The sequence below is a fragment of the Rhinichthys klamathensis genome, unplaced genomic scaffold (assembly GCF_029890125.1).
Source record: "Rhinichthys klamathensis goyatoka isolate OS25496 unplaced genomic scaffold, OSU_Roscu_1.1 h1tg000343l_1, whole genome shotgun sequence".
NCBI lineage: Eukaryota > Metazoa > Chordata > Actinopteri > Cypriniformes > Leuciscidae > Rhinichthys > Rhinichthys klamathensis.
Window position 1 is genome coordinate 355,909 of NW_026606857.1, and position 26,495 is coordinate 382,403.

The 26,495-nt window shown below is 39.1% G+C and overlaps 1 protein-coding gene and 1 long non-coding RNA gene across 2 annotated transcripts; one reads left to right on the forward strand and one right to left on the reverse strand.

Annotated features, from left to right (window-relative positions):
• Window positions 1–593: 593 nt before the first annotated feature.
• Window positions 594–3,553, reverse strand: sox4a (SRY-box transcription factor 4a). Its single transcript, XM_056272685.1, has one exon. It carries the CDS (start codon window positions 3,409–3,411, stop codon window positions 2,329–2,331), a length of 1,083 nt encoding a protein of 360 aa, XP_056128660.1. The 5' UTR covers window positions 3,412–3,553; the 3' UTR covers window positions 594–2,328.
• A 9,208-nt stretch (window positions 3,554–12,761) lies between these two features.
• Window positions 12,762–19,651, forward strand: LOC130106543 (uncharacterized). The gene is made up of 2 exons (XR_008809733.1): window positions 12,762–12,915; window positions 19,460–19,651. It is a non-coding gene; the product is annotated as an uncharacterized LOC130106543 (long non-coding RNA).
• Window positions 19,652–26,495: the final 6,844 nt, after the last annotated feature.

Consider the following 26,495-nt stretch of genomic DNA (forward strand, 5'->3'; position numbering starts at 1 on the left):
CGTCTCTGTTAGACGCATACTCACCCGCCTGTGTCTTATTGCGGACAACTGGGGAGGGAGGTGTGAATGGATGGATGTTTACTAAGGACCAGAGAATTGAAACGGTGGTGTAATGTTATTATGTGACAGTTCCCTGTCCCTCCAGGTTGCAACAGGCCCGTCAGTCAATCTTTTGACCATGCGTCACTACATACGTCTCATTTAGAGTGACATACAGAAACAGTGCTGATGCAGGGGACTGTGTAAGTGGTATTGATAAATAATCGTATTTATTCTCAGCTTTTGAGCTTAATATTTTATATTGGAATGTTTTTAAAGCATCAAAGTTGTGAAACACAGTTTACATTTTTAGACTTCGGAAACAAACTAGGGTTTGTTTACTGGTCTGCCATGCAAAAAATAAAAATAAAAAATTGTTTCAGTGTTGGCGTAGTTACTGTGTTTTGCCTTTGTGGGGCAGTGCTTCTCTCAGAAATGAACATGCATAGTGGTGCAGAAAGATTCTTTGGATTTATGACATGTTAAATTTAACGACAAATTGTATTAGGAAAAACAGAAAGGGAATATGAAGAGAAACAGTCTTGCAACTGAGGTTCAGTTCCAGCTGATTTTATTTCCTTCTTGGAAAAAGACAAAGTTCTGTACAGAGGTCTGACAGGCAGTGACTTGACACAATTGGCTGGCTTTTGAGTTCACTACTCAAATGTTGAGATATGGTATGGCAAGACAAAACAATATTGTACACAGCATATTGCACAAAATGAAACAATAAAACATATCTATATATTCCAAAAGTCATGAACAACACTCTTAAACATAGGGATGTATAAAGATATATGTTCTTGTTCCTGTCATGATATATCATCGTCAGACATAAACACGCAATCTTTTACTTATTTTACAGTCAATGTACATAGAAATCTTCATGTTGATCCTCTGCCTTAAACACAACTGCTCTACATAAACCTGAATTCAGAAATACAAAATGCTATTCGCCATGCCATAATATACTAAAACAATTAGCTACATTTAGCCAACAAGTAGAAAAGATTAAATATCCTTGTACAATTATGGAGTGAAGATGTACTTCATTGTTCATGAATTATAGGCATTTCGACCGTATCTGTAATTCCATCCAGTGGTTAAAACCGAAACGTGTCACTATAAAAGCACAAAGAAATCGGTATTCAAAAGGTACAGTATCCCAAATAAGGACACGATAAATCGCAGCTGTCGCTGCAGCTACATACAACCTCATTCAGCGCGCGCATCGTAGGCTAATGATGATTGGTCGTTGAAATGTAGATACTGTCTCTTTAAGAAGCCTGTGGATTGACACTGTAAACATGTTTAGGGGGCAGATTCTGGAGACAACCCAACCCCCTGGCTTTAAAAATCGGAAATCCAAACAGCGATATTCACCGATTGACACCCCCTCGATAGATTTTGTACAAAAATACACTCAGAAAATAATGAAACATTTAATCTCCGTTCCATGTGAGAAGTCATCAATTAAATAATACGAAACAAAACTAGCCCTTCCGCGAGAAAGACGGACATGTGCATGTGTAGCCTATACACACAACAGACTGACTAGAACACAACTGACTGAGGGGAGCAATGTTTGGCCATTATAAATACATCGATATAAAAATGCCAGCGCTTAAAAGTTACTTGCGAGAGAACGAGGATGAAAAAAGTAAAAGGCAGAGAAAGAGAGAGAACGCTCCTCGGATGAATTTTGGTCCTGATTTGTAGTGTAAAGAGTCGAATATCATCTGAGTTGCGTCTGAATCCTGATGTCATGACGACAGAAAAGCTGGTGATTGTGATTGTTTTGTTTTTGCGTCTGATATGGCGCTGCCATTCGGTTTCAATGAATCAACACCAGTTACGCTTCTCAACAGCCTTTCGTAGTTAAATCGTAATGAAAGCATGCGATTCTGGTCTAACAAACGACTCTGGTAAACAACCTCAAGCGCGAGCACCTCCATTCAGTACCTCCAGCAAAAAACAAGCATTTGACCAGACTTTTTTTCTCTTTAAAAACGTCCCTTTTTAAGTCGAAGAGGGCGCACAACGTGAACTCGCCACCGCGCAACGCCTTCCTCTGCGTCCAAAGCGCGCCTCCTTCCAGCACCAAACGAGCAAGCTAAGCACTTTCATCTGCACTCTTGTCAGTGGATAATGAGAGTCCACAGTATCTAATGCATGATAAACAAGAGGAATCATGTCGTTGATTCGTCTTCTGACTCGTCTCGGAGGATTTTTGCAGTCCTCCAGTCATTTTTTTCAAGTTCTCCTTTCAATCAGACTCAATATTAGCGCTCAATAAGTGAACACCAAGTTTGATATTGTCGATTCGAGCCAGTCCCCTGATATCATCTCGCTCACCTCTGGGGTGCAGTAGTCGGGGAACTCAAAGTGCGAGCCGGAGCCAGACTCAAAGTTGAACTCCAAATCTCTGTCCAGAGGCGCTGTGCCAAACGTGCTTAAGCTGTCAAAGCCGGGACTGGGGTCCGCCAGCTCGTCCTCGAACTCCTCATCCGAGGAGGACGACTGCGAGGAGGACGAGTGCGAGGCGGAGGGCGTTGGAGACGGCGCGCGGGTGTACTTGAAGCGCGCGGCGGGCTCCGCGTCTTCTTTCCCGCTTGCTAGCCCGTCATCATACAGGCTCAGCGGGTCGCTGGATTCCGCCGAGCTGCTCAGAGTGGGACTGGCCGGCACAGCGACGGAGGGCGGGCTGCTGTCAGAGCTGCATCCCCCGAACACATGCCCGCGCTTTGCTGGTTTCTCGGGTATTTGTTTGGCGGCGGAGACGGACCTGGACTTGTAGAGCGCGTGGTGGTCTGCAGGGACGGAGTGGGCGGTCAGCTCAAGCGGCGTGGACTTTCTGTGCGTCCTGCTGAAAGATTTCGAGCTCTTTTTGGATGCAGACTTCGCGCCGGGGCTGCCGCTCACGCGCTCCCCCTTCTCCCCAGTCTTGCCGCTGGATGACTTCACCTTCTTCCGAGGTCGATATTTGTAGTCAGGATAGTCTGCCATGTGCTTGAGCCGCAGACGCTCGGCCTCGCGGATGAAGGGGATCTTGTCGCTGTCCTTCAAAAGTTTCCAGCGCTTGCCGAGTCTCTTGGAGATCTCCGCGTTGTGCATGTCCGGCGACTGTTCCATAATCTTGCGCCTCTCTATCTGCGACCAAACCATGAACGCGTTCATTGGCCTCTTGATGTGCCCCGATGGGGTTTTGCACCAGGCGATGTCCATTTTATCCCCAGCTGAGTTTGGGGAGCCGGGGGTCTGAGACGCGTCCATGTCTAGGTCCATCTCCCCCGAATCAATAGAATCGCCGGGGAGCACGTCGCTGTTGTTGCTGATGTGCGTTTGCTCCACCATAGCCAGGTCTGTGCCCATGCGCTACAGACAGTCTCAACTTTTAATTGCGCACAAAAATCCTACACGTGCTGCAGCTCGAGACGCGTTGATAGCACTAAGAGTCTTTCTTCTTCACTCTTGTGTGGAATATGATTTTGTCAGTCTGGACACAAAGTTGTTGCTGCTGCTGCTGCTACTGATACTGCTGACTGTCTTTTGGTTCAGCACGCCGTCCACAAAGCACATATCCCTGTCAAGTCCCGGCAACGTCGTCAAAATCAACAGTCTGCCGTTCAACTGCCGGTTCGACTGAAAACGAACCCAGAGTGCGCTCTGGACGCGAAGTATCTGAAGCCGTTTAATGGAAACGGACAAGTGTCTTCATCATAGTTTGTCGTATGACCATGCGGTAGGTTTAGGCGACTGCACTTTTTCATGCTCTGAACTTCCTATCACCCTTCACAACTTTCAATACTTCTGCTAAACCGCCTCACAAGGATTTATCCTTTTCCGAAGGTATAAAGGAAAGAGATTCCAGCCAATCAGCTGCTGTCACTAGCCTATCCACAGCCAAAGCCACACCTCGTCGCCGTTCATTGGCTGAATATAGTATCTAATAATAATCGGCGCGTGCAATGAGAAGCTTTCTGTCTGACCTCATTCCATCTACACTGCAAACTTAGTTTTAAAGGCACATTATGCACTCCCCCTTTCCTAGATCGCACGCTGAATTTGGCAAGGGTGTAAGTTAGGATAAGCAATTCTGATGTTCGATTATGAGCGATAACACGGATTAAAATGTAGGCTAAGATCGTTAAACCCAGCTTTCCACAATCAGGTGTTTACTTTTTTCTCGCGGGTATTGTATGAATCATAGAGGGACTGCCAATTATTGTTTTATTTACAATATTAAATGGCGATATGAATAGAATGTTCTAATAGTTGGTAAAAACAACAACAACAACAACCAAAATAATAATCGCTCATCCATTAATATTCAGCATGCACAGCACCGCGCGTTATTTATTTATACACAAAGACAGCGCGCGCCCACATGCCACGCGCTTCTCCATTCAAAGGCAGCATGTTCTTGTTTGTGTTGTTAGCTCGCGCTCTAGTTATCGGTTTGCAAAAAATAAAATAATGATAAAAGTGTTTTATGGTTGGTTTTCGGCAATATCTCTTTCTTAAACAGTCCATTTCATATTCTTCCAAATTTTGTATTTCTAGCTAGGCTACTAGAATGAAGCTGATACCAGAATGCACTCGCACAGCAAACAGTCAAAATCAAGAGGTGAAGAAAGCGTTTGGCAACATGACTCTGTTTAAACTGCATTCGTTCATGCCTCCAGATGGCGTACTAGAGCCAACGCAGGACCGAAAACAGTTGTTATTCCACAGAGAAAGTGTCTGCTCTGAATAACTGTTTAACTAGATAAAACAGATCTGAATATGCATTACGTAATCAAGTCATCTATCATGGATAGAAAATAACAACAAAAGGCAAGTGTCTCAAGTCTCATTATTGTGAGATGTGAAGATTCATCTCCACTATCTCTGCTAAGCAGACAGTGACTTCCTAAACCCTGAATCAATATAACTGAAATCAATATTTCAGTGACCTCATAGCTAAAGTATTAGTTAAAAAAAAAAAAAAGGTTAACCATTTACCACACCAATTGTACACCGTGTGCATGAGATTTTCTAAGGCAATTCTGTGGCCATTTGATTTTGAATACAGTAATCAAACACCTTTGACTGTTTAAACAGGTGTGCTGGGAGAGAATGCACACTAGTTTACCTTATCGTGTCTCATTACAGGGACAGATGGCCACCCTGCTATACTTACGATTATTTACTTTAGCAGTTACACCTCAACAGGAACACACCAGCTATAGGCCATACAACTGCTATTTTCTCCAGGTGAGTCAAAGGTGAGTACTGTTGCATGCCAGAATCGATTGTAAAATTTGCCATTTGTTTTACTTTGGTAACATGTTTCAATTTGCTTATAATATTTGCTTATAATATTGACAACCACAGCAAGTGTATTATATCAATAGGTCTGCTACAGGCAGAAAAATTGTTTTTTCATGGTCAGTTATGAGGTTTTGGGCTATTTGACTTTTCATAATGTGTTCCAGACTAGTGGAAAGAGAACACCCATAATACACTTATAAGTGACAACGGTGATAATATACACTCATGGGCCTGGTTTCACAGACAGGGTTTAGATTAAGCCTGGATTAAGCCTCAGTTCAATTAAAGTTTAAGTTAAATTAGACAAAAACATTATGTGCATTTTGAGAAAAAACAATGGCACTGACTTATTTTAAGATGTTTCGGTGTAAGTTGCTTTCAGTTAAAACAGCTCAAACATACATTTATAGCCTGGGCCTATAGGCTTAAGCCTTGTCTGTGAAACCATGGGATGGTGTGCTGTAATAGGGCTGAAGAATCATGATCATAACCTTTATATACTGAAATCTCAGATGGCCAGAGATTTTTTTATTGTTTTGAATCGTTGGAAATGTTGGTGTCCGGGATGCCGTGACCCAGGAAACTTTATAACATTTTAGCTTAAATGAATAAATAGTGTTCATAAACTGCTGTTGAGATAGTATTCTCAATTGAAACAAATAGAGGCCTGGATCCCGAAACAGGTTTTCTTACATCACGTCTTAACAAGCAGATTGCACTTTATCTATTTGAATCTGTAGATTTCAATTAGAATACATATCTTTAAAGGCTGTATTCTCAAAATGAGTATTTTTTTTCTCCTGCAGAAATCTCAAATTCAGCAGCACTTACATATACTAAACAGTTTTATTCACATCTGCATTTGCCTGATTTTATTCTTAAATACAAGGTGATGTTTTGCTGTTAACATCATTTTCCTATTTATAGAGTGACAAAAAGAGATACCCAGAATCCCAATTGACTCTAATATGCCAACAAAATGAAACAAGAATTCCGAACCTGCCTGTCTCTATTTACTGTTCAGATTTCTGTTCTGGAAATGTGTGCAAATGAGTGCATATGTAATTAGATAATTTTCATATTTAAACATCAAATTTCAGAAAACCTGTAATACAACGTTTTTTTTCTTTTCGTTTTTTTTTTGCAGCTTAACAACTGGGGAAGTGTGGTGATATCTTTTAGTTAAATCCTGTACCCTATTCACCAGGGGTGTCTTTTTAAGAAAACAAAATCACCTGCAGGATAAAATACATGTGCAATTGCCACCGAAAATTGAGCTACAACAGAAGGATCAGAGATGGACAAATCCACTCATAATGAGAGTATTTGATCTCGTAGGCTGAAACGAGAGACTTTAGTAATGGTCTGGCGGCACGGCGCACCGACGGCTGCCTGCTTAATTCACTCATTCACTCCCCACTACCACGGTGTTCAATCCAAACCCCACTCCTCAAGCTTGGCTTAGTGTTGCCATGGAAATCCTGACTGTTTGCTCTCAAAACACATTCAGACAAGAAAGTACATGATCTTGCTAGTCTTAGCCCAGCGGAGCTGAACTACACAGTCTACAAGGACACGGGAACGTCCTTATCAATCTGCCTGTCGATCTCTTCTCTGCCTCCAAACCCATACACAAACAAATGTGAATGGATTTGCATAGATGTCAATCTGATGGCTCGGGTTAGGCTATGTAGACAAGCGGCCAACGGACTAGATCTGGGTTTATGAAAATGAGCTTATCCTGCAGTTGCGAGTAATATGAATTGGGGCAGGGAACAGTGCAGACAGTGTGTACACTGAGGTCAGAATGATAGTTGGAGCCGTTATGACACGGTCTGGAGGAGCGTGCCTTCGAGTTATTCATTACATTCTTTCTGTCCCATCATTGCTGCCTTCCTCATCACCAGGCTAATTTCTCCAGCCTCTCTGTGCTGCTGGCATCGCACAATGGAGTCTTTGTGCATGCGAGCATGTGTGTGTATCTGCGTGAGATTGCTAAGCTCCATTGAAACTGTTCAACTGAAATATAACTGTGGCCCAACCTAAGAGGTATTCCTCTTAGCTTTTAAAGTTGCGTATGCTATCTGTAATGCTTTAAGTTCTCATAACTTAAACTCTTAACTTCTGCAAAAAGGTCACCCAAATGTCTGTCCCTTTCTTTAGTTGGATAAACTTGTTTGTGGTGAGGTCACCCAGATAACTTGCACCAGAGAGCCAAAACGGTTACAGCCAAATGTCCAGCTCAGCAGATTACTTCCCTTGGAGCAGAAGACTGAGGTAAGAACACAAGTTCAGGAGTGAACGGCTGATGGCTCATCTTTCACAAGGGTTTACTTCCCCATTGCAGCAATAAATCAGGAACGGCGCCCAATGGCACGCCTCCTTTTTCAGGTTTCACGTGTTTCTAACGTTCACCAGTGCAACTCAGTACAAGAGCTTCCAAGAACAGTAACGTTTATCTTGATAGCATCACTTCATCAGCACAACTATTCTCAAAAGTGGTTTCATGTTAATTATGAGCTGATGTGTTTTGTCGATAAAGAGTCCATTGAAAAACTGAACAGAATTTGTTGGATAGATTCCAGTCATGATATAGTCAGGTTCATTTGTTTAAAGTGTTACCAACCGTTATAAACTGAGGTGATGCTATAATTAAAGACCAACAACCGGTAATGACACCAGTATAACTGTTCATCAAGAGACATGTCTATTTCAAGTCATTTATTTTCATCTACATGTTATTTATTAAGTGGGTGAATCTCATGAAACCTTTCAAGTTATATTTCACCCTGAAACCAAAAGAAAAATCATTAAGAAATGAAAAGAAAGGAAAGCAACAAAGCCTGTTTTACAACAGATTTTTGCTTTTACATTGTGTTATTATTTTATGACAATTAAACACTCCCACATAATTCTCATTAGTGTAATGTAATATAAAAATTACTTTCTTATTATTTTAATGTGGGAAAACATATTTGCATATTATTTGTGAAGTATTTTTATAGCATTTGTTTTATAGCATTGCCTTTAAATAATGCTTACTTAAATAAATAAAAAACCTCTCAATGTGCTAAAGTGGTAAAACACTGTATTACTGTAATGAGAGCATAATGATAATCACCATTATGAATAATGAAATTTATTCTTTCTTGAAGGAAAAAAAAGTTAAAAGTAAAATGTCTGAATCTATTATGATCATTAATTTAATTAAAATAATTTCACAATGGAAAAAAGGTTGTGTCTTAAGATTAGTCTTTGTTATATTTATGCATAAAATCTAAATCTAATAAACTAATATTTTTAGTGTGATTTACAGAAGGATTTAGGGAAAAACAAGTTTGAAAATGTGAAGTTGAGAATTTATTTATTTATTTATTTGAAAGTGTATAGACATATATAAATAGAAGCAGGTAACGAGCATCCATATATGATGGACAATATAATGTACAATACTGCTACATAGTCACCAAATGAAAACATTTTTTTTTTTTTCACTTTTGTGTCTCTGACAGCTTAAACTTGATCTCTTATTTAGTAAACACTAGAGGTTTTACTCAAGGTTATGAATAGAGCTTGTGCTGCTCTGGAAGCAACAAAAAATGTTTTGATGAGCAGAGTGCATTCACTTGTAGAAAGGTCTTGTTTATGTTTTGTAAGCAACCTTGAGCAGTAGATTTTCTCTGGGTTATTGTAAGTAGGCTGTGCTTTTAAGTAAAAGGAGAGGGAAATGTTTTGTGGACAGTAAAGCGAGTGAAGAAAGAATGGCTAAATATATACAGTTATGGAGAGTGAATGGCCACTCTGCATTTAAAGTTATGTAGGATAATTTGGCTCAAGGTTTGTACCAAAAGTGGAATTTGTTTAGGTGAATATTGGGACAACATATTGTGTGTGTTTGTGTGTGTGTGTGTGTGTGTGTGTGTGTGTGTGTTTGCTGACAGGCTCACGTCCATTTTCCTGTCTGTTGGAGTTAGAGAGGACCCATCACTGACTTAACAGGTGCTGTATCATACACCCGCCACACGCACACACACGCACACACACCTTTAGTACATGAAACCCAAACCCACTGACCTAAATTAATCTCAGTCAGGTCTACAAAGATGAGAGATATTCAACATATGTTTTAAGTTTAATCAAAAAAGAAAAAAAGAAAGAAAAAAAGACGCAGTTACAATGAATGGAGACTGGAACTGTCAAGCTTCAAAAATGATGTGAAAGCACTGTAAATTATCATAAAAGTAATCCATATGACTTGCTCTGCATGGCAGAATGAGAGAAGTAACAATAATGGATTCATGAATGGATTCATTCCCCTGAAACAGATATTTTCAATGAATCAGTTGATCCACATCCAGTGCTTGAAATGAAAAAAAAAAAAAGTGCCAGTACTCCCGATGCCCGGTTCAAAATAGGTTTCTGAGGAAGGGAGGGCTGAGGGTACGAGCAACATGTCAGAAGTGCCGGTATGTAAGAAAAACTGGTGGTATGTGTACCGACCCTCTTCAAGCACTGTCCACATCACAAAACCAGTCTGCCAGATTCTTTCACAAATTAAACTGATCGGATTTTCTAAACTCACTGACTCAGTGATCCGTTTGCAGCAATTAACAGTAATATTGTTGAATAACAACTTAAATTGATGGTTCCTAACACAAATATCATGTCTTCAGAGTACTTGGAATATAATAGTACACGAGCCGGTTGCACTTTATTTTACAGTACGTGCACTTACGTGTACTTACAGTACTGGTTAATATACAGTAAGGTAACTACATGGATTAATTTTAGGTTTAGATAGGTTCAGGGTTAGTACCTTGTTATTACCCAATTGTAATTACTATTATAATAAGTGCATAGTATATTAATGGGTTACAGGACTGTAAAGTAAAGTGCTAACCACTAGTCATATGGATCACTTTATGAATCTACTGGTGTTTTTGTGTCCCTCTTGAAGCTTGAAAGCTCTTGTCCACTGAAAAGGGCGACCTTCAGTTTTTAGAAAAAAAAATCTCCTTTTGTGTCCCACTGAAGAAAGAACACTTTAAATGAATGGGTTTGTTTTTGTCGCTCTGTACATCAGTGCACTTATTTTATGTGTTGTCTAACACACTAAAATACTTGATTATCATTTTAACTGTAATGTGTTAGTCAATATTACATTTCAAGTTAAAACATTTTAAACGTACTAAACTGCAACTTGATCATTACAAATGTGTAATTACTGGCATACAAGTTCAATAGAAATTACAAAGTATATTTTAGTTTACCATAAATGCTTGTCAGTACATTCGACAGTATTAACCATTCTTATAAGCAATTTTTAAATCGCATATAAAGATTTACTTAAGTCTTACTTAAGTGAGCAGTTCAGGTAATTGCATTTAATATAAATTTATTATTAATGTAATCTATTATTTAAATTTGTATGGCAATTAACATGCCACATTAAGTGTTCATAAAAATAACATTAATTTTGCACTTAAGTATATTCTTTTAGAGTTTGTAATTTCCATAATAAGTATTCTTTTTTTTAAGTTTGTTAAAGTGTACTTTTTCACAAGGGAAATATTTCTGGGCGAGATATTCCTTTAATAAACACATATACCCAAGATAAAGAGAGAGTGAGAGTATGAAGAGAGGGGGAATAGAGAAAAGTGTTTTTCTTTTTTATTTTTCTTGTCCATCTCTGATCCTTCTGTTGTAGCTCACTTGAACAATTATTGCTTTCACAATTGCAGACAGCAGGGCATCAGTACTGGAGATAGAGAAAGCAGATCAGTTCACCAGCTCACGTACTGGCTGGCTCTCCAGATTCTCTCCCTTAACTGTCTCAACCATATGGATTTTAGAACAAAGACATATATTACGTTTATGCTAATCACAACAGCCATGTGCAGACAAAGGACTGCAAAGGTGTACCTGTACCATGATAAAGACGCTGAGAATGCCATGCATAGAGCGTGTCATAGAGCATTAGAGCGTGTTTATATGTCTGTTTGTTCCATCAGAGGAGACTGTGACATTTAAAGGATGAGATACCCTTTTCATACTGAAAATTAGAAACTTAGAAGCCATTTTCATTTCATTGATGCACTTCAAAGAGAGAACAGAGTGGCAGAAAGAAAAAGTGGTGGGGAGGATGTTTGGAAGTGAGACAGAGAGGGAAAGTCAAACATCAAAAGTGGAGGAAAAAATATGGAATACAAATTAAGGTGGATGAAGCGCAAACAAGATGCATTGCTTCCATCTCTCTCTCTCATACAATTTCCCTTTCTCTTGTTTATTATTCTATAGTGCCGCTGCTACTCCCCGGGAGCGGAGACAAGTATAGCAGGATGTTAAGACAGGGTTTTCGGGCGGCATGGCACACCAAAAAACTTTCCCGGCATCCCTTCTGCTCAACGAAATGATGACGCATCATTCTGCTGACACAAGTCATCTGATTGCTGTGTCACGGCATGGTTTTAGGCGAGTGGCAGCGCTCTGGCTACAGACGTAGAGTCTTTTTTTCCTCCCAGACGCACTGCGGCACAGCCAGACAACTAGAGTGGAGGCACAGGAGCTCGCAGCTGCAGTCTACTGGCTTGTTTTGGGGAGGCAGAGGAGCCGAGCACTTCCTCTCAAAATACCGCCGTTCTGCTCCTCTCCGCCGTTGAGGGATCATTTTCATCGGGGCAGAGCAATCGAAGACAGTAGAGCCAAGAAAGAAGAGTCAAACAACTTGGAATTACGCTCCGTCTCATATGCAGACGGAAAATTTGGAGAAGCGAGCCCGGATCAATTTTTTTTTTTTTTTGGAGCTGCTGATGCCATTGTCTGTATGTGCAGGACGGTGTTCCCAGGCTGAAAAGTCGACGATAAAGACTTGGATTCCAGTGCGTCACCGGGCCGTCCCGTCGTAAACCCGTCCCATCCCAAGACGTCCAGTCAGCCGGGCCCGCCTGCATTCCCATTCGCGGCGACCGGCCAAAGTGGCCGTTCTGCTCCAAGGTTAAAGTGGCTTTCGATCTTAGACTTAGTCCTTGTCCAGAAAGCAGGGCAGAGCCGAACAGAAATGGCAACGCAGCAGATGAGCCGAGCTCAGCCAGACAGACGTGTTGACCTAAATCAGCCCCAGTCATGTCTGGACGCAGCCAGAGCAAGGCAGACGGAGAGGAAGACAGAGCGAGAGAGGGAGAGAAAGCGACTACTGACTAGTACATATACTCGCACTACGGTAGGTTTAGACGACTGCAATAGCCTATAGTTTGTTTCCCTTCTGTTTTGGTTCAGTTTTTGCTGATGCTTTCCTTAGCTGAGATTAGCTTGTCTGTGGCTGTGCTTCTATCTTTGTGCCATAGGGATGGAGATAAACGAAGGAGGCTGTGCGGGGAGGGGGGAGACGGAGTTGTCTCTCTCTCTCTCTCTCTCCCTCTCTCGCTCTTTTTCGGCACTGCTTTATTTCGTTCTATTAGCTGGTGTTCATATTCAGCGTGTCTGCGTTTATCTCCACCATTGCTGCAGAGCGAAACATAGAGTCGTTGTCCCCCTCAACTCCCCTGTTTGCACTTTTGGGTTCAGGTAAGACATTCACTTATTCGTCTTCGACAGCCAAATATGTGAACCCCTTAGTTTGAGTTCGTGTGGGTGGGCGGGCGCTTTTGGTGCATTGCATTTATTTGCTCTTGGTAAATCCAAGGCACATTAAAACGCAATATCGTGAACAAGAGCACATTCCCCTCCTCCCATGCGCAGACTTCAAGGGAATATTACGAATGCACAGTTAGTGGGGTATGCTGGAGGTGCACGTTTCACTCAGATACGCCTCAGATGGTAGTTTAATCACAGTATCGTGGGAATGATGGAGCCTTTTAAAAGTAAAATCAATGTAGGAACATCTTTTAACAGTGTCAGTGAGTTAAAGTAAATGGAAGTGTATAATGTTGTATGCCTTTATTTGCTTCTGGCAACAAGTATTACAATACATGCCAACGTCTAAATATTTTTCTTGGCACAAATCTTCCCACGCTCAGCAGGAACGCAATGCTGGTCACAGGGGAAAACAGAAGACTGATATCTCGAACATCTCCACTCGGATTCCTCCTGCTAGCAAATCACTTATTAGTTATTGCTTGGAAAAGTACAACTTTACAGTTTTATTCACATCCACCTGTGTGGCGAACCACAGTAAGTGCTCTCACACGCAGCTGTCCTTAATGAGAACTCAGAGAGGTATTTCTCTGTTAAGAGGCAGGTAAAAGTTGTCACAGGTGTCATATTACATTTCAGTACTGTGAGATATGTAACCTTGCATAAATGCGCTTTCAGTGTCAAATACAGTGGCAGCGCGTATTCTTTTGTACGTATTCACGTATTCAGTGGCAGCACGGCGCCAGAACAAGATGGACCATCTGTTCTGCATGGGGGGCATTAAGTAATGTCACCCATGCAGGTAGAATAACTTGAACTATGTTTTAGATGGCAGAACACTTAATGCAATATGTAATATTACAATTACTCACTACATATTATATTATTTCATATTATAAAGAGTATTTATTGTTTACTTCAGTCCAAAATACATGGATTGTCTAGCTGTTTTTGAGTATAGATAGTTTGGCAAGCAAAGCTCTATGCTAATTCTTACTGATGCATTTATAGTGATCAATTTAAGATAAGTAATGACCCCTCAGATTTACTGATCTATGTCAAACTCTCCTAATAGTGCTAGTTCTGCCACTGGCAAACATGGTAGGAGAGGCTATTCTTTTTCATTAATTGAATTACCTTAAAGTCCCCCGGTAGTCAATAATTGTATCCCTTAAATCTCATCTTTGATCACCAAAATTACATATTTAAATGTTTTTTCCTTGAAAAAAGTGCCTTCATGCTTTAAAATAGCTTGAATGTAACTCTACACTCTTGCCTCATTTAATATACGTTGTTCTATGAATATGCAAATTAGCCCCGCCTCCACTCACTCACACCAGCTAAGAGATCCACTTGTTCAGCTAAGAGATCACATGTTGATGTGATTGGTTACAAGGTAGTTTGTGACATTAGAAACACCAGCGATTTCAAACCGCGCTTTTGACACTGTCTTTGGTTCACTGCAGTTTTTGCAGAGAAAAGAGAAAATACTCCGCAATGGTGTTGACTTATGAATTTGCACATGGTTTGTCTCAAAGCATATTAAAAACACCACATAGACATATAAACAACATTAAATGCTCGATTTTCACCACAGGGGGACTTTAAGAATTATAAAGTGTGTATCTAAAGTATATAAGTATAGGCCTAAGTATATAAATCTGTATCAACAGGACAGTTTTATTAATTAATGATATCTAATTGCTCGCATGGTTTTCTATATGCCATGAAATGCTATTATTATTTTTTTAGGATTAAGAAAAGGAGAAATAAACACCTTGCAATTCCTTTTTGGATACCTTGTCACCCTTAAACATTTCAGTTTTACCATGTTTTAGATAATTTGTTTTACATTCCTTTTAAAGCTAACATACAGTACTTAGACTTACATTAGAAAGAGCCACTGTTTGTCATACAGTATGGTTTATTAGATTGGCCTGTAACATTTGTAAGGCGAGGCTTATTTGAAAGCTCAATTAAACAAATGTACTCCATCACTGCAAAAAATCGGTGGTAGTTTTGCAACTGCAATGTTTTGACAGGCTACCCTGCAATCCATAACTCAAATGGACTTTATTAATCCCCAATGAGTGTATTTCACTATTTTACTTCAAATTACCCAATTTTTTTTTGCTTCAGCGCCCCTGCGTTGGTGAGTAAGTCCGTATCCCCGCTTGACACTTGCAGTAAAGTTTGTGGTTATAGCATCTCTGTCACTGCAATCAACACCAGTCATTTGTGGTGGATGAGTTTAAGTTTCCCTCTCTAGGTTAACGAATATGAATAATAGATTTTAGGACGAATTCAATGCCGTTCCTCTCTGTGCCAACTTTCACACAGGATTCAGTGGCATCGCATCAGTTACATTGTCATGGACCGTGCCAAGCATCCAATTGTCCGTTTGTTTTTCCCCAACATCAAAATGACAGTTAGATCGTATTAGCTACATCAGCAGTTTCCTTAAATTACCCTTAAGTGCTTGCATCATGGAATCGTAAGTACTCGCAACATAGCATTTAATACAAGTGTATTATGTCATATCAGGATTACAGTACATGCATTCAATCTGTTGCTTTTCATACCAGAAAGTGGGTCACACATCTCAGCTCGTGCCAGACCCTACTCATCTCCATATGTTTCCTCAATCTACTTTCATTTGCCAGCTCATCCCTGTACATCAGTTATTATATCCCTTTTTGCTTAGTTAATACAGTGCATTTGAGCATCAGCTTTGATGCTTGGTTATTTTCTGAAGCCTCCTTTGTTCTGAACTGCCTTCAATCATTCTTAAATGACATCAAATGACAACCCATCCACCCGCACGCCCCGCTGCAGCAAACAGCACACATCTGAATGCACTTGAGGTCCTTAGATTATAACTGATAATTTACAACCGAACAAGCAGTAAATAGCTTTACCCCATTATCCGTAGGTTTCCAGAAGGATTCATTATGCTATGGATTATTTTCAAAACCAAAAACCAAAAAGAAACAAACACTTTTAGAGGTTATTGAGTTCTCTGAGTCTGTATACACCATAAATTCACAAGGTTCACTCAGTGTTCTCAGTTTGAGCTTAATATAAACTTCTTAATTCAGTCAGAATCCAGTCCATTTCTGAATAGTCCTCTAAATATAAATTTTCATTTTTGTGACATTAACTACATAGCCTGGAGTTGCCAGTAATGTGTCACTGATAATGTTTTCTAACTGCCAGCAGACTGCCCTGATCCATATGTGGGTCAGTGACATGCGACCTGCGAAATCACGGAGGACACACTCTGCTGAATTACCACCGTAAAGATCACATGTAATCACACGCTGCCATCAAAACCAGGGACAAACATTTTCAAATGCAATGTAGCGCAAGAACACACATTTGCTAAATTGTTTGAGGCTGACAATTTCAGCATGCAACTTATTTGAATATTTATATCTAAAAGCACAGCGCGATGTTTATATCAATGCATGTTTTTGCCTGGTCGTGCTGTTCCCATCAGTTCAGTGTCTTTTGAATGCATAAATAAGCAGGAGTATCGCACTGACTAGTTTTGTTATTGTCTTCATTACACACTGACAGTAAGCAAATGCATGGAATGCACTTCAGGGCACTTTTCATGCCTTCATTATGGCTGTGTAATATTCAGCCGAGCTCATGTCCATTTTTAAAGCTGGCATGGGGTGTATTGTGCCTCAGTGTTTTGCTGCGGTCACTGGGCTTGTTATTTCCCCTGAGCTTTCCCTTTTATAACCACCTGAAGCTAACTCGCCACAATATCTGAATCAAAATTGAATTACACATGTACACAGACTGTTTTTATTAAAAACCATGGCTTGTATCACTGTTGGAAATCTAGTTCAGATGTTTACTGTAGTCATTAAGCATGCTAATTACACGGTTCTGTTGAATACTTGATTCTGATTGGTAAAATATTTTGCCATTATGACCCCTAAACTACATAGCTGTGCTAGTTTCATGGCTATTGTAGCATTTTGTGGTCTCTTTTTTTCTCATATATTAAAATAATTTACTTTAAGTAGCCGTGTAATAAGCCCTCTTTTTCGCATTAAGGGGTTGTTATTATGATTTCACTTTTTTAATTTTAGTTAGTGTGTAATGTTGCTGTTTGAGTATAAACAACATCTGCAAAGTTATGAAAATTCAAAGGAAAGGGAGATATTTTCTTTTACAGAAATCGCTTTTTAAGGACTACAACAAACGACTTGTAGGGACTACAATGAGCTTCTTCACAGGGTTAGTGACATCACTAACCCTACAATTTACATAAACCCCGCCCCCGGGAATGTGATTTATAGATTATCATGACATAATATAATCAATGACTAGAAGATAGTTAACTCCACATCAGCTACATTCATCAACTAACCATTCAGAAATGTCCTGTTACATTCTACATGTCACTTCTTCTTGACTCTCTCCATCTTTGTCTGACTCCGGTTTGAACATAAACGGCTAAAAGTTTTTGAAATGTTCAGTGCGTGAGGTAATCTGAGCTGGTAACACATGAGCTCTTGAAGCTCCGCCCTCTGTGTCGGGAGCAGCTGCTCATTTGCATTTAAAGGGACACGCACAAAAATGGCGTGTTTTTGCTCACCCTCAAAAAGTGACAATTTTAACATGCTATAAAAAAATATCTGCAGGGTATTTTGAGCTAAAACTTCACATACTTTTGCATCTTGTGAAAAGGGCATTATAGGATCCCTTCAAGTTTTGTTTTTATAGTGATCCATTAAATGTACATTATCCTTTACCTGTGTTGTTTTATGTACTATGATAGTTTTTATTAGGGGCCAAGCACAGATGGTGCGTAGGCACCTGTACTGTATCTGTTATGTTCTTATAAATCTTCTTCTTCTTCCGCTCTTGAGTCCATAGAACCACTTGTGGGAAAATTATGAAATTTGGCACACAGATGACATTCTCATCATTAACCACAGCAAATTTGGAGTTTCTGACTCTAGCACCATTAACTGTCCAAATTTGCACACGTTTATGCTAATAACTTTTAAACCATACGGGCTAGAAATAATAAGGCTTTATCTCTGCAATGCTTTAGCGTATTGAGAAGAGTATTGGTACATTTAATCACAAGCATGAACTGAGGCTACTTGCAACGTTTTGGCACAGAACCACCTACTGGTCAGGGGATATGAAAAATGGCTATTTTTGCGTATAACTTCTGAATGGTTTGCCCAAAAATCATAAAACTGTTTTGATTCAGTGCAGCATACCAAGTCGAATGAAACCAAATTATCCCATGTTAGCCATTTTGAGCATGTTCCATTTGCACCATGGCCTGAAGGTACTCATAAAGTTTCAAGACCGCCACATTGCGGTCAAAAATTATAATGAAAAAAAAAAAAATGCTAATAGCTTTTGATTAAATTTGCCTATTTTAATGAAACTGGTCTTGATAGATTCCTTGAATCATATGAGAACAATGATACCAATTATGCCATATTCGGCTGAACTTGCTGTCTGCCATATTGAATTTCTTCGAAAATCTACTTTTTTGAACTCCTCCTAAAACCAATCGGTTGGTCCGATTTCAACCAAAATCAGCTCAGATCATCTTCAGACGATGGCAGCACAAAATTATTAAAAGTTTTTTTGATTGACCAAACCATTCTCAAATAACACATCAACGAAATTGATGGCATGGTGCCAAGATGATTCTGAGGCTGTGACTTTGCATGCTTTGGCATATTGACTCCAAACTTTGGATGTATCATTGTCACCTCACACTGACCACACCACATCAATTTGGTAACCTCAAATTGATAAGCAATTAAATCTAATTAATAGTGATTGTATTATGATTGTTCACGCATTTTGCCTAAAATAATTCAAAAATGTCCTTAATTTCTCATTGTTGTAGTTGGTCTGATGCTCCCAGCCGTGCTTGCATTACTCATTGTGCCTTTTTGAGTCTACTATTGATTGTTCTAAACCAAGCTACATTTGACAGCAATTACAATTGATAACAAATGATAACCTCAGCTTCATATCTGAACCCGAATTGCCATTTAGGGGTTTATTTTGGTTTATAATGACCTGCTGACAGCAAGTTTTCCGATCAAGAGCAGATACAGCATAAAAAAAAAACTAGTTTTGTTACAGCTGACTATAAACTCCTTCACAGTTGACTCCCAGAAATGTTGTTTATATAAATAGATAAGTTGATACAGCTCAACACAGCATGCCTGCATAAACACGATTCCGTTTTCTCCAGAATAGCTCTCTGCAGAGGTTGCTTGGCATTCCTTCGCACACTTTATGATCCAGTACGAGGCATTTGGGCCTGAGATGTGAGCAGTGTTTCCTGTGAGGATCCTTTGGCTGTGCTGTGCAATCTGCCGCTCACCCCTGACAGCAGTCCACACACACACACCAGCATCATTACCCATTCCCACTGAAGCCGAGCTCCGCTCTGTTTGTGTTTGTGTGTTTACAGTAAACGGCGGGATAAAAGGCATGCTGAAGTGAGTTGGTCAGACAGGCCTTGCCAAACCCACAGGCTGTTCTGCTGCTTTGCTACCGCTGTGGTGTTTTGATGTGCGCTACTGTGCAGATGCAGTTTTTGGGCGATCACCAACAAGCTACCGTACACGAGGAGACTCTGGTAAAGTAAGGGATATCTTTCAAGGTTAGTGTCAAATCCCAAGGGCGCCACGATGCAGCTGTTCCTTTAGCACAATGTCAGTTTGTCAGGCCATGAGACATCTGTCCCTGCTTGCTATGCCAAAAGCAGTTCAACAGAAGAGTGGATGCCCTTGTGAAAAAGAAGTATGCTTAATTACATTGAATGTGTACTTGTAGTGTACTTCAAATTGAAAAAGTGTCTTTTTAAAAAAAAAACATACTTGCAGATCATGTAATATTGAAATAAAGACAAATAAAAGGTCTCTTAAGTGAGAGTACACTTTCATGACTTTTTCTTAACATACTTTAGAATTATACTGCTATACAAATTAAAAGTTTTACTTTAAATTACACTTTAAATTATGTTTTGATAATCTTATGTCATGCTTTACGCTTGACCTTCATGCTTATTATGCTTAAAAATATGTTTTCATACAATTTACAGCATACAAATTCATAAAAAAATCACCACCTCATAAAAAAGTTACATTTTCCCAATAGAATAGGCAATTGAAGTATTCATGAAATTACATGTAAAAATGTACTTACTGTAAGTCCTACTTAAAGTCCAGCTAATACAATGTAATATAAATTTAAACATAATACATTTTCATTTAATTGCAATTAACATGCAATTAAAGGGATAGTTCATCCAAAAAAATTAAATTATGTCATAATTTACTCACCCTCAAGTTGTTCTAAACCTGTATGAGGTTCTTTTTTCTGTTGAACACAAGGAAAGAATGTTGGTAACCAGGCAGTTGACGGTAGCCATTGACTTCCAAGGTAATTTTTTGTCCTACTATGGAAGTCAATGGCTACCGTCTACTCTCTGGTCTGATCTGCAGAAGAAAGAAACTCATATAGGTTAGGAACAACTAACCTTAAGTGTCCAAAAACATTTAACACTTAAGTATATTATTTCTGTAATAAGTACTCCTTTTAAAAAAGTATGCTATTGTGTAGTTCTTTTTCACAAGGTTGTACATGTACCAACATGCCCTTTGTTTGAGAAGGACAGTCAAATCCTTCCTTACCCTAGGAAACAACCACACTGCCTTATATTTATCAATATCAGTGCACTACTATTCTTATAGTAGTGTTGATATTCACCGTCGGGTCAGTTGAATGTCCGGGTTTGCGGATGGAAGCGCGTGACCAAGCACTCAGACGAGCTCGCACCACGTCCTTTGGTTTACACAACAAGTACATAATGACACGAAGGTATTAGTCAGTTGTCTAGCTGAACAGATACTGGCTGCTCCCACGCTATGCGTGTCGTGTTATTGTGTTCCCCCAGTGGCCTGCAGCGCACGAATAAACACTACACCAGACTGATGGAAAGACTCCAACTCCATAAGAACAACATGTACAAACAGGGACAGAGAGCAAAGTCAATAAATCTGAGAGGCTTCAGAGCTTTTTAAGGAAAGATGAGCAAAATAAGTCCACGTTTGGCACCTGTTCACTTTGAAAAACCTCACTTTTCTTTCACATTTCGAGTATTTATATAGACCTTGCAGTACATGAGACTAGGATAGTTACCTAAACAGCATGAAAGAGAAACAGTGATGCTGTAATCAAAGTGCTGTCCGGCCAGTGGGCCCTATGAAAGTCTATCTCACTGGTTGTTGTTTATGTGTTGATCTGCCTGGAGGTGGTCCACGATCAAACCGAACTCAAAAGCAGTCCCTTCTGCTTGATCTGACCATGCAGTACATGAAGCCCAGCACTACTGGAGCAGAATGAATGGAGCTGCAGGGCCAAACTTCCTCCCTGCTCTCCATCAACAAAGAGAAGGACAAAATGTTTTCTGCAACATGAGTTCTGCTTGCACAAGCAACGCATAAGTCACCCGTAATGACTCTGCATATAAACACATACTGACACCCACAGAAATACAGGCCATGTTGTTAACTTATGTAAAGGTATGTAAGTGATACATAGTGGGTCCAATTACTGTCTGAGTGATTTACATGCCATATACAAGACATTTGTTTATTATTGTTTTTTAAAAATTATAGAGGCTAAGGCATATGGGATGACAGACTGTTCTTTTTCATATTCAAACATTTTTCTTCTTTATTTCAGCAAGAAAATCCTGCTCCAGCATGCCACAAGTCATGGGAGAAGACAAGGCTTTGGAAAGAGAAGGAAACCCATGTTTTTTATTTCTGTCCACGGAGAAGTATGTGAATGCATAAATTCATTACGTTTCTCCAAGAAACATTTATGTTGTTGGGGAACCTATTTCGAAACTGTAGCTTGCCAAGGTAAGACACATTATATAAAGTAGTTAAACTACTGTCAATGTACTCTATATAGTAGAAGCAAGCAACTGAGAAAAAGTAGCTAAATTGGAGATAGTTCACCCAACTATTCTATCATAATTTTGGCCCTGTTTTGTTTACATTTAGTACACCTGGTATTAAGACATTTTGGTCGATCAGATCACAAGTGGACAACGCTAAATAAGGTACATAAGGTGTAAACAGGGTCTGAAACATATTGAGCTTATCCACTTGCGGCCCCTTCCAGAGGTAGTCGAAAACAAAGCGTAGTGTAGATGCTCATGTGGTCGAATGTGTTTGAACAGCCACAAAAGACCGCCTCATCTCCACCTACTGACCTGGGGTGCGTTTCCCAAAGCCAACTATGGTCGCAAGTTCCGTCGTTACCAATAGAGTTCAATGGAAATTACGATCATAGTTGGATAACGATGCTTTCGGGAAACGCACTCCTGATGCGTAAACTTTATTGGAAGCGTATACTAGCCAGATGGGATTTAAACTTTGTCAGCTGAAGACCCAAATTTGGTTTGAAAAACGTACCAAGCACAATATTTTCTCACAATTCCTGATTTCTAACACACACTCACAGCGTTAGGCGTCATTTTGCGGCTATCGGAGCAGAAACGAAAGGTGCTGCTTTCCTTATGTTTTTCCGTCGTCTCCTTTCGTATTCACATGTAAATTGCATGAGCTTATTTCAGATCTGAAAAAGCCTATACATTTATCCTCCCATAGACCCTCCCCTCGAAGAAATCACTATATAATTGGTCGAAAGTGGACAAAAGAGACAGATTAAAACACCAGGTGTAAACAGGAATGTGTCTCCCTCATCTACTTCTGATCAGATCGACCAAAATGCATTTTAATATCAGGTGTAAACAGGACCTTATATTTACCTCATGTCATTTCAAACCTGATTTTCCTCTGTGGGGCTAAAGCAGATTTTGCAGATCAGTTGTAATCGAACAGTTTTGGTGACCATTGACTTCTATTGTATTGACAAAAAAACAAAACAACAACAACCAGACATTTCTCTAAATATAAACAGAAGAAAGTCATACAGGTAATTAATGTATCATTAAGCGTTTTTTTTTTTTTTCAAATTATTTTTGCCATATTTTTGGCACAAAACCAATTAGGGTTTTTAAATGCATGGCAACATCCAACATATAGGCTACCATTCAAATATTTGGGGTTTTTAAAGCCTTTTATGATCAAAATCGGCATTTATTTGATCATAAATTCAGTAAAAACAGTCATATTGTGAAATATTACTACAGTTTAAAACTGTTGTTTTAATAATTTAAATGTAATAAAATAATTTAAATGTATTTTATTCCTGTAATGGCAAAGCTGAATTTTCAGCTGCCATTACTTAAGTCACATGATCCTGTAGAAATCATTTTTAATATAGACTGATTTAGTGCTCAAGAAGCATTTCTTATTATTTATTATCAATATGTATATATGCTTTGATGACTAGAAATGAAACCAATTTAATGCATCTTTCCTGAATAAAAGTATAAATAAATAAAAATTACAGATCCCAAACCTTTGAACAATTAGTGTACATTTGAATAAATATAACTAAAAACTGCAATACAGAAACCGCAGCATTTACAAATCACTGAATTATTATTATTAATGTATTCACTTCCCAACACAGGTTGAATAAAAAGAATAAACTGTTGAACAGCATAACTGGCTGAGGTATAAAGCCACTTCAAATTCAGTTCCTGCTCACACAAGATCTCTGAACTGGATAAAATACAGTTTAATTTACAACAACGTCTGTGTGAAAGAACTTATTGTCACTGTGGAATAAATAAATAGATATGTGCCTGAACATTCCTCCTGAACATTCCCTATGCTGGTGTATTTTTCCCTCTCTTGCACATATAACCCTACCTGTCACTTCCTACCAGAGGATTTTAAAGACGCTGTACAATTTTCAATAATGTTCCGCGGGTCCTAAAGGAGCTCAATTACTCCAGGCCTACAGAGGCCACTAAATCAGCATTTCAAAGTGAAACTCCCTTCCACAAAGACCTTTGAATTGAAATAGAAAAGTTTCTTCTTCCCAGCCGTTTGGGCTCAACTCTGATTGACCTCTCTCAATCTGTGCCTCTCTGTTGTAAAGAACAGGCATAAAATAAGGCAGAGTTAATAGAGTTTAGGACTAAAAGCCAAACCGCATTGGAATAGGAAGGAGATGGAAAGAGTCAAGGGAGGGAGAGAAACTGAGGCCGAGTGAGATTGAGCAAAGGGACGAAAGAGAGATCCCTAAGGGAGGGGGATTGGGTCCGGGCTGCCTGAGGAGATTCTCGGCTCTAATTGGCCGAATGCCTTCACTCGGCGTTCCCACTATGCCTTGCGTTGCCGTGACTTTCTCTAAAGTCTCAATGGACTCCTCAAGGTTACCGTCACTCTTCAGCGTTATCGCTGCACTCATAAGCCACTGTAGCAAATCTGCTTTTGGCCTAGCGATTATGGACTACTGAGAATAGCTGAATGTTCAAAATGTTCGAAACACACACATACAGCTTTTCATCAACTTTAACACTTCACCCAGAACCACAATAAAACAGGCACAGGGTGACTATCTGATGAAATCGGATTAGAGTAAAATATTGATGGTGAACAATAACTAGATTTCCTCATGTATATGTGTGTGTTTATGTGTTTTTTATGGCATTAAAGAATGAAAAGCGTGCCTTTGAATCCAAAAGTTGTCGAGGTGTCTTTTCAGTTCCAATCCAATGGAGAAATCCTCTTGTTTTGCTTTCCTTCCAGCATCGCCACTGCTAACCGAATAACCTCTTGTGTGTGTATCAAAGTGGAATCAAATAAAGAAATCATCTCTACTTTCATTTTGCCCATGTCTTTTCTTCTGTAAAGCCACAGGTATTAACCAAGTGAAGATATTTCATGATATTAAAATGGCAGCCGAAACAAGATATATATTTTTTTCAATCGGAGCCACAATTGCATTACTGTTGTAGCAAGATATTTGGTGCCGTGTTTGCATATGTAATCTGAAACAGATTGATAAGAAGCAGAGGTGTGCACGCACTAATAAATCAACCCCCTTGACCCAAATCTATGCTTTGATCCCATGGTGACAGGAAAATATGCATAAATCCCTCTTCATATCCAGAACCTCATATAGCAATTCCGACATCGCTCTGATGAGCAGACGTGCAGATTTTCAGGAAGCGCCATCTATAATATGATGGGAATAACAGTGTTAAAACATTTATGAATGCCTACAGAATGAACAAAGTCTGAATTCCCTGTGTGTTAGCAGTTTTCCATAACAATATTTAGCCAGGAGCCGTCTTCCTTTCTCAAATGTGAACTTTTGGTCAGCATTATTATCAATTATGCAGTATTCACCTTCTGCTGGAAATTCATTAGAAGATCAATAAAAATCACTTATGTCCAGCAGCAAAATCATTATGTATGTGCCAGAAATCCTTAAGCAGCTCAAGAAACATTTTCAAAGGAATATTGATTTAAAAGCTGGATGGAATTCAGCTATAAGAGTGTTGCACTCTACACTTTCAATAGATTACTTCAGTGTGGCCTCGTACAGTATCCGTGCATTTTGAAAAAGCCTTGGATGTTTATTGTAAATGTAAGCAATTACTATAAGGGAGAGTACAAGTGAATCCTGTTTAATACTTGTTTTTGAATATAGAGATTACTAATGGAATTGCTTTTAGAAACAAAAATGTGCTCACACTGTAGTTCACTCAACAAACAAAAGCAATGTATAGCAATGATGGCAACTAACAACATACTTTTTTCTATAATAAAAAATGGATACAGTTATCTTCAAAGTAACATTACTTATATTGTATATCATTATGTCGTATAATAGGATAGATAATGATAGGAAGTCCATTTTCTTAACTGTTCTCATGGGAAGTGTATTTTTCTATAAATACCAAGTTGGGAAAAGTTTAATATTATAATAATATTAATGATTTGTTTGTTATACCGTAAATACATACTCACAATAGTGCTTAACGAGTTTGGTAAGCTTTTTAAACGTTTTTGAAAGAAGTCTCTTATGCTCACCGAAAAGTAACATTGTTACATATTATTCCAATTTACAATAACTATTTTTTATTTTTATTTAAGATATGATTAAAATGTTATTTGTTCCTGTGATGGCAAAGCTGTATTTTCAGCAGCCATTAAGTGTAACATGATACTTCAGAAATCATTTGAATATGCTGATTATATTAATTGAATGTGTCCTTGCTGAATAAAAGTAATACTGACCCCAAACTTTTGAATGGCTGTTTAATAAAATGTTTCATGAGTTGTTTTATGTTTACTTGCTGAAAATCTTAGTGTGCTCTTTAGTGGGATTTTCCCACTGTGACGTGCTACTGACTGAGATGTTATCACAGAAGGTCAATGTGTGTTAAATGAGCTGTAACTCTGTTCTGGGCAGTAACGGTTGGAAATGTTCAATATACTTTTTTTGCAGCCAATACTTGTATGTGCCAGATATGGATTTTCTACTCTGAGAAATATTCACTGGGG